The 10,769-nt window shown below is 56.6% G+C and overlaps 1 protein-coding gene across 1 annotated transcript; it reads left to right on the forward strand.

The window, feature by feature from the left end:
* The first annotated feature begins 296 nt into the window (after nt 1–296).
* Nucleotides 297–2,785, forward strand: TFF1 (trefoil factor 1). The gene is made up of 3 exons (XM_040485040.1): nt 297–583; nt 2,033–2,185; nt 2,608–2,785. The coding sequence occupies exons 1-3, from the start codon at nt 508–510 to the stop codon at nt 2,622–2,624; spliced, it is 246 nt and encodes an 81-aa protein (XP_040340974.1). The 5' UTR covers nt 297–507; the 3' UTR covers nt 2,625–2,785.
* The last annotated feature ends 7,984 nt before the right edge of the window (nt 2,786–10,769 follow it).

Raw genomic sequence — 10,769 nt, forward strand, 5'->3', positions numbered from 1 at the left:
TGGATTCTCAGAATCTCAGATCGATGGAGAACGTGGTCTGGTGGCTGGGCCCTGTTTGCTCCTTCTCCTTCCCACCCCACCCCCCCACCCCGTCCCCGCATCAGCCGACCCCGTGAAGGGTGACCCCGTGAGCCACTGTTGACACAACTGTGATTTTTTGGGTCACCTCTCCCATGACTCACTCTTCGGTGAGTGTAATGTTGACATTCACAGGAGGGCCTCCACTGCGGTTAGGAGCTGGATGGGGTCGTGGCCCAGGAGACTCCCACGGCACAGGAGGGACCTTCTGAGATCCCTCAGCCAGATGACAATTCGGCACTTGCTTGTATCAACACACTGTGTTGATCAGAGGAGATTATGCGGAGTGGAGAATTGCGGGACCCTCCTTAGGCAAATGTTACCTAACACTTGTTGGGCAAACAGGCCTGCATAAAATCCAGAGCCTGGACGGGTTCTCATCCCTGACTCGTGGTCTCCGGTAGAGCAGAGAGGAAGGTCACGGCCGCCATGGAGCCCAGGGTTATCTGCATCCTGCTGTTGGTCTCCACACTGGCCCTCAGTTCCTTGGCCCAGGGCCAGCTGGGTAAGCAACCTTCTCCTCGCGTCACGGTGGGCACCAGCCCCTGGCGGGGGGGGGGGGGGCCAACACCGTGTGTCACAGTCCATGTGTTTGAGCCGAGCACTGTTCTGGGCCCTGGGAGGATTTTGGAGCGTGAAGGCAGGTGGAAAGCAGCAAAAGAGAGAGGCCACAGAAGCTCCGAGTGCTGCTGGGAGGACGCGGGTGGACGCCCCAGTGGAAATCGCTTCCGCGTAGTTCTGTCGTGAGACAGTCCATTGGGTGGACAGCAGCTTGGAAACCTTGACTTCCTGTTGCGCAGTGCCGGCCGGGAGGGGCCGCATCGCCCAGCGAGCCCCCCCGCCCCCACCCCCAGCTGCCACTTCGCTCTCGGGCAGGGGGAGGGACACAGAGCTACGTCTGAACGTGCTCACGCACGTGCACACACTCACACGTGCACGTGTGTCCTCCTGACTTCACAGCCTCCCTGTGTGTGTGTGTGGGGGGGCAATGCCACCTCCCCTCTCGGGTGCAGAGCCAGACCCGGGGAGGCTGCCATCCTGCAGGGGCCGCCCAGCCGGCGGGAGATGGTCCAGAACTTTCCCGGGAAGCCACGGAACCCTTTCTTCAGAGAAAGCTTGAGGCGATCCTCCCCTTCATGTGCTTTGCCGGGTCTAACAGAGGAACAGACGTGGGTTCGGCCCCTTCAGTTCTCGTGTGTAGACCACACGGGAGCCCCGCGTCCCCTGTGCGGTCTGGCCACGTGGTCTGGCTTCCATCACCAGCCCCCACTCCGGGTTAAAGCTGGCGCCCACCCACCCCAGCCCCTGCGTCTGTCTTGCAAACGGGGCGACGCCTCCGGAAATGCACCTTGCTCCCCCACTCTCTTGACTGCCTTTGAGCACGCCGCTCCCCCTGCAGGATACCCCCACGGCCTCGTCCCCACCTAGAAGCCCTCCTTGCTTTGTTCAGTCTGGTCCCTGTCCGTCCCGTGCTCGCCCTCAGCACCCTGGGGCGGACACACTGTGCCATTTGGGGCATTTACTTGGCTTTCTCCTCCCTTAGGCTGCTAGCTTCTTAACAACGACTGTCCTATTTTTAGTTTCCGGGTCCCCAGCTCCTGGCACAGGGCCCGGCATGAGCTTGACCTTCACCGTCTGGTTTTGCTGTGCTAATTTCTGTTTCTAGCATGCACAAACGATGCTCCATAGGTGCTAAGCGGAGTTATTGTTGGCTGGAATGAATGAATGCATCCGTAAGTTCTGTCGCTGGGCGTGACGTTTACAAATCCCGGGCACCTTGCGATGGCCCTGAGCTTCTGTGTCTTTGCATCTGGAGACGAGGGACAGGGTGTCCCTCTTGTCCCCGGAGCCCCGAGTCCCCATCAGCGGCGCCAGCTGGCTGCTGATTCAACTGGAGGAGAAGGCGGACGACAGCCCGAGACCTGACTTGGCCTCTTGTCCCCTATACGTTCAGAGACATGCGTCGTGGATCCTCACAAGAGGACGAACTGTGGCTCCCCGGGAATCACGCCCTCCCAGTGCAAAGATAAGGGCTGCTGCTTCGACAACACTGTGCGTGGAGTCCCGTGGTGCTTCTTCCCCGTGGCCGTGGACAACCCTCCCGAAGGTAGGGCCAGGGCGGCTCTGGGGGGTCTGAAGGTGTAGGATGAGTGACGGGACGGCCAGGGAGCGCACGGCCCTGGTCCGCACCGCCGGCTGTGTCTGCACGCCCGACAGGGGCCGCGGGGTGGCCGTGGGGAGGTGGCGTCAGGCTGACGTCGGGCTGGGGACACAAAGACCGGGCTGAAACGTCGCTCGGCGAGGAGTTCTGTCTGTTCGTGGCTTTTCTTCGCGTGGCTAACCGGAAGCCTCTGACGAATCCTGGTTGCTCCTTACCTGCCGCTTGGCTGCGGGGGAGGAAACGCCAACCACGATATGAGGCTGGAGCGAGTTTTCTAAGGAAACGTCCCCCTTGGGCTGCCGAGTCCAATTTCTGTGGTTATTTACCTCTCCCTGCCTCGCGCCTTCTCCCCCCGCCTCACCCTTCAGAGGAGTGCTCCTTCTAGACGCGCTTCGGCCGAGCCTCGCCAGGAGCGGCCATGGCCTCCCCGGTGGCCGGGAGCCCAGCCCTCGGGGCCTCCGCACCTGCACCAGCGCTCACTGCGTGGACGGACTCACACACTCCCCTGCTCGAAATTGGCTTAAAGATTAAAAGACATGGATGTTACTCGTGTTTTCAGTTCTTGTGAAAAACTGCAAATGATTGGACTTTGCGAGGGCCCGAGGAGGGAATGACGCGCTCACCGTGCCACCAAGGCCCCCTAGGCATGTGTCAGCGGTGGGCGTCAACCCATGAGCCCGCTAGATTGTCTCGGGCAAAGCTCGCGTCCTGGGGAGGGCAGTTGGTCTGGTCCCCGGCACCAGAGGGGCGGGCTCACCCCCATGACATGGAGCCCCAGGCCTTTCCCCGGGTACCTGCCGCCCATTCCCCACCTTCTTTCTTACCTGACTCCCACTCTACCTAAAGCGGATGCAAGTACTCACTCTCCCGGCCTCTCACAGCTGCAGGAGGCTGCGTGGCTTCCTTCTGACTCTTGAGCCACAAGGGCATCTGTCTATTCGGAGGCTCTGGGGAGTGACTTTTCCTCCTTGGGAGAAGAGCTCCCTCTGGCGGTCCTGGCCAGGCTCTGCAGCCTTGCCTTCGGACGCTGTGTGCTCTGAGGGTGTGATGTGCTGCTCCAAGCAGCCGTTCTGTGCTAATGAGGAAAAGGCATAGAACTAGAGGTTTGACACCCTCTTGACTCACCCACCTTGAGACTTCATGTTGAGTAAACCCAAATGTCCCGATGGGTTAAACCACTGCTCGTTTGGTCTTCTGTTCCTCGACCACACATAACCAAGGCCCAGCCACCGTGGGGGCAGAGGGGTGCAGCGAACTCTCACCCAACGTGAAAGTCCTTTGGCGGAGTCCTCCCTTGAGCTGTTAAAGGAGCAGGCAATCTATTGGTTTCCTCCTTCACACCCAGCACTCCCCCCCCCCCCCCCCCCCGGCTACTCCCTAAGCCCTTGGTGTGACGCAGGCTCTCAGCAGAAGCTCGGGGTCCGTGTCAGGAGTGAACAGCAGGTGTTGCGGGGAGAGTTAAAAGGCATATCTTTCTGTTTTCGAAACCAACTCCCTTACAAATGATATCTCGTCCTTATCTTCCCAACTGACGAGGACGGGCGGGAGAACGTTTGCCAGTCTCCCGCATGAGCAGGCACACCGCCCGACCAGCCCAGCCACCCTCCTGGATCACGGGCTCTCCAGAATCCGGGTCTGTGATAATTTCAAGGATGCAGCTGAGAGAAAGGTGGGGGTGGAGGACGCCTTCGCTCCTTCCCGTGTCACACGGGACCTAGCGTGCTGGACAATAGACGACTTCTCTGCTGGAGCCAACACAGCAGGGCATGTGATTGTGAGATGCCCCCCCGCCGACTCCCCCAGACTGCTGTGTGGCTCAAGTGGCACTTTCTGTGACCCGCTGACCGGGAGCTCCTTGATCACAGCACTCCCGTGGCTGGGAGTGTCCAGCAGGGACGGGCCTTCCTCCTGGCCCATGCACCAGGAGGGGCCCCGGGCCGGGTGACTAGCTGTGTCCCCAGCTTCCTTGCATTTCCCTGGATTCCTGCCCGGTGAGGGCGGGGTGGGGGGAGGGGCTGAAGGCTGGTAGTGTCTCCAGCTCCCCCTCCCACCATGTGACGCGGGGAGAAATCCGGGTCCGGCATCCGCTGGGGACCATCCAGGATGCGTGGCTGTGTGATCTTGGCCCCAGCATCTGGACTGCAGCCTAGAGAGAGCCTGGGGACTCTGCAGGGATGGCCCTGCCTCCAGAGGGGACACGCAGCCTTCTGTCCCTGCCTGGGAGGTGGGGCACAAGGGAGGTTCAGTTTGGTCTCTGCTACTCTGTCCTTGTGGAAAATCGCACCCTGTCCAAGAATCCCGCCAGCAGACTACAGACGAGGGGAGGGCGAGAAAACACTCAGGCGGCAGCGGGGGTCCTGACGTATCAGAGGGGTGGGGCGCCCCGAAGGCTCTAGGACTCGAACTGCCTTGGGGACACTCGGTGTAAGCTGCTCTGTGTCTGTCTCTCTGTCCCTCGGTCCCTCCGTCCCTTGGTGGCCCGCAGCTCCCTGAAGCTTTGCTGCGGGGGCTGGGGAGCCCGAGGGGTAACGTGGGCGCAGAGGCTGGAGCTGGGGTCAGGGGCACTGGGGGCGTGCGGCTTTCTCCTCGGGTCCAAAGAGGGAGACTGCCTGGCAGAACAGAGAGGCTCTGCGGCGGTGACAGGGGCTGTGTCCTCAGCGCTGGGAACACAGAGGAGTCACTGCTCCATGGGTGGACCTATGGCCCCCTCCCGGCCCCCTCCCAGCCCCCTCCTGACCACCCTCCCGGGCCCACTCCAGCCCCCCACTGGACTCCTCCCGGCCCCCTCCCAGCCACCCTCCAGGCCCCTTCCAGCCCCTTCCTGACCCCCTCCAGCCCCCTCCAGACCCTTCCGAGCCCCCTCCTAGCCACCCTCCAGGCCACCCCCCAGCCACCCTCCAGGCCCCTCTGGCCCCCTCTTCGTCCCCTCCAGATCCCTCCAGGCCCCCTCCAGGCCCCTCCAGTTCCCTCCAGCCCCCTCTCCAGGCCCCGGGGCCACCCCCAGCCCTCCCCTGCCTCCCAGCAATAGGAACCCCGGGTGGCCTGGTTGTGGCAGCCTGGGGCCCCTTGAGTCCTTGAAGTGCCAAAGGGGGTGGGAAGCAGGCAGCTGTGGCAACAAAGCACCTTCGTGGGAACCGTTGTGCTGATAAGGTTCCAGGAGGGACGCGTCTGTCACACGCGTGCACACACGCACGCACATTCTGCTCTTAAAGGGCCCCGGGGAACCCAGAGAAGGGGGCCATTTGGGGCAAGCCTTCCGTACCTTACACCGCTGGATTTCCGTCGGAGGAGAGGAGGCCACCCGATACCTGCTCTGTTTGAACACATCGCTTGGCAGTGGAAAGATTTGTATATTTTCTATGTCATTTTCAGGAACAGGCAATGGAGTGATGTGTCTGCTTACAGTGATCTTGGTTTTACTAGACACGAAGCTAAAATGCCAGCTTGATCCATTTAAACCCTGGCAAAGCTGTCCTTCCCATCCCGCTTGCTGCCCTTTTCCCAGCAGCCTGGAAACCAGCATCTCAGGGGACCTTCCAGAACTTTCCACGTCCTTGAAGGACTTCAGGAAGTCTCCCGTGGCAAGTGATTCACGTTTCAGGCGGAGTTGGGGGATCTCGTAGGTAGACAGCTGGCGTGGGAGAGCGTTGGTCTCTGTCAGCCCTGGAACGGGCCCAGCATCTCGGAATGCACGACGGAGGAGCTCCCAGGAGAGGAGCGGGGAGGACGATGGAGAGGGGCCAGGCCAGGGCGGGGGCACGTCCTGACCCTGAGGCTGACGGGGCTGCGGCCCTGAGGTTCCAGTGACACCCTGAAGCCAGATAACCCTCTCCCCGCTTTCTCCTCCAGCTGGAGTTGGTGTGTTAGCTCAGGCCACCTCGGTGAAGGACCGCACACTGAGGGACAGCACAGAACGTGCTGGGGCTCCTCTCTCTCCCCCTCTTTGTGCCCCTTCCCAGCTCACGTGCTCTCTTTCTTTCTCTCAAAGTAAATAAATAAAACAAACTTAAAAAAAAGGTAGACGGGGGCGCCTGGGTGGCGCAGTCGGTTAAGCGTCCGACTTCAGCCAGGTCACGATCTCGCGGTCCGTGAGTTCGAGCCCCGCGTCGGGCTCTGGGCTGATGGCTCGGAGCCTGGAGCCTGTTTCCGATTCTGTGTCTCCCTCTCTCTCTGCCCCTCCCCCGTTCATGCTCTGTCTCTCTCTGTCCCCAAAATAAATAAACGTTGAAAAAAAAAAAAAAAAAAAGGTAGACGGTAACCTGTAGGACATGTGACATGATGAAAGGGGAAGAACAGGCAGGGCTGCAAAGGCCAGGCCATCAGAAGCAGACTGTGCATGTCTGGGCTGACAGCTTTCTGACACCCCTCGGTCAGGTACCCGTCGTGACTCCCGTCAGGGCCCAAATGGGGGTCCATGTGTCAACCCCAGAAACACAGACTAATGTCACGGCTGTCCTGCGGGTCACCGTGGGCTCTGGCTGGGCAGGGAGGGTTCACCCCGGGTCTCTCCAATGAAGCCTGAGCTTATGGTGGCCCCTGGTGCCATCTGTGTCCTGGCCCCTTGCCCAAATGCCGATTCTGGTCCCAGTTACCATGCATTGGTGGAAAGTCCGAGAACAGGACAGGACCCGTGAGTATTTCCTGACCCAGGATCAGGTGTGTGGTCCTTCTAAACCCACCTGCACCTCCGGCGAAATGTGAACCTGCCTCTCGATTTTCACACGCGTTACAGATGGATTACCACAATCTGTGGCTTTGCTCCACGAGCCTTTCTGTTCTGTGTACCTGTTGGCGACCCTTGCTTCTGGATGATTTCCCACACAGGAACAGGGTTCTGTTCAGAAAAATGTTGAGCTAAGCGCCAGACCAGGAACCAGTTCTCGAAGCCAAGTTGTGGTTTCAGATCATGTTTGTAGGGTCACTGACGAGGATATTGTTAGCTTAAGAAAACTCCCTCACCTTTCTCTGTGAGTTCGGGGAAAGGCGGTTGGTGGAAAGGTTCAGTGCCTGCGAGCCTGATAGGAAACATCAGCTCAAAGAGAGACACACACATGGCAAGCCCAGCACCGGAACTTACCGGAAGGTGTCTAGGGCTCCTAGGGAACAGTCACTCGTGTAGGGTCCGAGCAGATGGAAAGTTACGGTTGGCAACAGGAAGAGCATTGGCATTGTTTTTAAAGGTATTTCTTAATGGTTCTCAGCTCGTAACGTTGCTCTGAGCTGGCCGTTTGGGGGGTAGCAGATTGAATCGGGGAAAACCACACACAGCTACATACGTATGCGGTGCAACACAACGGAGTGACCCGAAAGTTGGGGACGCGTACTCTTAAGGCAAACGTTGAAAGGACTTTCAGTCAGTGCGGAGAACTTGGAGGGGCTGAGAGTTTACCTTCCTTGCAAGCTGACAGACTGCCAGGTGCTGGCAGAGGATACGAGATTCCTGGTTCAGAGGCAAAGGGCTCTATTACTCACGGCAGAGCCCACAGCATGGGCCTCAGCATCTTTGTGCTGCCTCCCTCTGCCCCCAAGTCCTCCTGGGGTGGCATGGACAGGCCCGGACGGATGCGGGCACACAGAGTGGGTTGCAGTAGAGGCAGGGAGCTCTGACCGCTTCAGGGACTCCAGTCTTTTCAGGGGCAGGAAGCTTGCCTGCCTTTGTCCTGGAGGGAGGCATCGTATCTACCTTCCGTGGTTGTTTGCTGCACAAACATTGGACAGCTGAGATCAAGAGCAGTTAATGAGTCACATACACTCACCCCCGGGGGGGAAGACGTCACGCCGCACAGGGCCACATGGGTTGCAGCCCCGGGAACAGAAAGAGCCCCGAGGGCTGTGGCAGGAGGCTCTGGAGGAACGAGAGAGGGTGGAGTGCCTTCAGGAGGTCCCGCAGGAGAGGGTGGCTGGCTTGGTTGAGTAATTCTGCGGCTGGCCTGGGAGGGAGACCCACCGCTCAGGGGTGAGCAGAAACCGTGCCTGGCCCCTTGATAAGGAGGGTTGTTTGGCCAGGGGGCCATATCTGTGGGAGCAGAGCAGGGAGGGGAACTTGAGTTTCGCCACTCGAAGCCCTCCAGTTCCACCAGATGCCAAGGCAGCGTGTACCCCTAAACCTTGATTGTAGGTCCCATACCGTATGGATCGTTAATGCCTCGTTCACATGCACAGAAATGAGACACTCGTGGAGAACTGTCTCCCAACAATGTGTAGCCAATGCACCGTTTTTGAGACCAGATTACGGAAGGAGAGAAAAAGCAAAAAACAAAACAAACATCGAGGCGCTTTTCGACAGCAGATTACAGAAGAAGGAGAACAAACATCGAGGCATGTTCCCGCAACATCTTCTTTACAAATGAAATAAAATACAAATATTTCTCTCCATCTTTATTTTGAAAATTCACTGTTAGAGTTTTAAGACGGGGTATGGAGATTTTTCTTTCATAAAGGGCCAGATAGTAAATAGTTTAGGTCTTGTGGGGTTTACAGTCTCCATCACAACTCAAAAGGTCTTCCACTATAACGTGGAAGTAGTCATAAACAGGATTTAAATGGGCATACTGGCTTCTCATAAAGTTTTATTTAGAAAACAGACAATGAGCCCACGGGCCATAGTTTGCCAACTTCTATTACAGTGTATTATTCTTCCTTGATATGTAGTAACCTGTATGGTTCAAATATTTTTAAGTTTTAAGATTGGCCAGATCATGGCTTGTCTCACCGTGGTGCCGGTAAAACGAACCAAAGAACCCACTCAGATACCACAGAGACGTCTTCAAGTAATTTAAATCATTTTTAAAAATTTTCTAAACAAATTTATTTATTTATTTTGAGAGAGACAGAGTCAGCGGGAGTCGGGGAGGGGCAGAGAGGGAATCCCAAACAGGCCCCACATTGCCAGCACAGAGCCTGATGCAGGGCTCAAACCCACAAACTGTGAGATCATGACCCGAGCCAAAACCAAGAGTCAGATGCTTAACTGACTGAGCCACCCAGGCGCCCCTAAATCTTTTTTTTTTTTTTTTTGGTAAGTCTATGTATTTATTTTGAGAGAGAGAGAGGAGGGGAGGGGCAGAGAGAGAGGGAGAGAGAGAGAATCCCAAGCAGACTCCACGCTGTCTGTGCCGAACCCTACTCTGGGCTCGAACCCACGAACTGTGAGATCATGACCCGAGCTGAGATCAAGAGTCGGACTGTTAACTGACCGAGCCACCCAAGTGCCCCTTCAAGTAATTTCAGTCTTAACAGGAGTCTTTCAAAGAATTTCAAGGAGGAATTTTATCACACAGCACATTGAAAACGGTGCTAAAATTCATGTCTGTCTAATTATATCTCTCAAATATAAGTTATCAAGAATCTCCAATGTCATTCCCTCCCAGACTCTATCAGAATTCCTATCAGCATTGGTTCATTTGCTTATTTCTTCTCCCAGTTTTAGCCACGTTTTTGATTATATGGATGATTTTAGTTTTGGGCTTTTTTTTTTTTAATTTTTTTTTTCAACGGATATTTATTTTTGGGACAGAGAGAGACAGAGCATGAACGGGGGAGGGGCAGAGAGAGAGGGAGACACAGAATCGGAAACAGGGTCCAGGCTCTGAGCCATCAGCCCAGAGTCCGACGCGGGGCTCGAACTCACGGACCGCGAGATCGTGACCTGAGCCGAAGTCGGACGCTTAACCGACTGCGCCACCCAGGCGCCCCTGTTTTGGGCTTTAAAGATTCTATTATTTAGCAGGTTTTAAAATATTTTATTTATTTTTGAGAGCGAGAGAGAGAGGACAACAGAGGAGAGGCAGGGAGAGGGAGACACAGAATCCAAAGCAGGCTCCAGGCTCTGAGCCGTCAGCACAGAGCCCGATGTGGGGCTTGAACCCACAGACCCCAAGATCAGACACTTAACCAGCTGAACCCCCCCCCCCAGGCACCCTTTTTCAGCCAATTTATTGACCAGCACAACCAAACTGCAGACGCCTGCATGCTGAGGAGGGGGCTGGGGGATCCCTGCTCTTCTGGATTTGAGGAGATTGGGTCTGTAAATGCTGGAAGTAAAAGTACATTTTCCCCTGATGATAGTGTAAAAATGATACATTATTGGGGTGCCTGGGCGGCTCAGTGAGTTAAGCGTCCCACTCTTGATCTCGGCTCCGGTCATGATCTCATGGTTCGTGGGTTCAAGCCCCGCGTCGGGCTCCGTGCTGACAGCGCAAAGCCCGCTTGGGATTCTGTCTCTCTCTCCCTCGCTCACTCTCTCTCTCTCTCAAAATAAATAAGTAAACTTTAAAATGTGAGATTTTATCTTACTCAGGTTTTAGGGGGCTTGTGACACTTTGAAGAGCATTTAAACTTCTTCATTCCACCTCTCCTCTTACCTCTCCTTGGGACACCTGCTCACTCTCTGTCCCTCTCTGCCTCAAAAATAAATAAAACATTAAAGAAAGTTTTTAATGACACACAGGTGCCAAGCCGGTGCCACGGTGAGTGGATCCTGCCAGCTGAGAAGGGGTCACCGCAACCTCAGCCAGAAACACGACCTTGA

This window comes from Herpailurus yagouaroundi, unplaced genomic scaffold (genome assembly GCF_014898765.1).
Source record: "Herpailurus yagouaroundi ecotype Mexico unplaced genomic scaffold, PumYag 162, whole genome shotgun sequence".
Taxonomy (NCBI): Eukaryota; Metazoa; Chordata; class Mammalia; order Carnivora; family Felidae; genus Herpailurus; species Herpailurus yagouaroundi.

Bases quoted from the DNA above. Each gene is read 5' to 3' on its own strand.
- TFF1 (XM_040485040.1), top strand. From the start codon at position 508: ATGGAGCCCAGGGTTATCTGCATCCTGCTGTTGGTCTCCACACTGGCC. The intron at 584-2,032 runs GTAAGCAACCTT...CTATACGTTCAG, and splicing joins CTTGGCCCAGGGCCAGCTGG to AGACATGCGTCGTGGATCCT.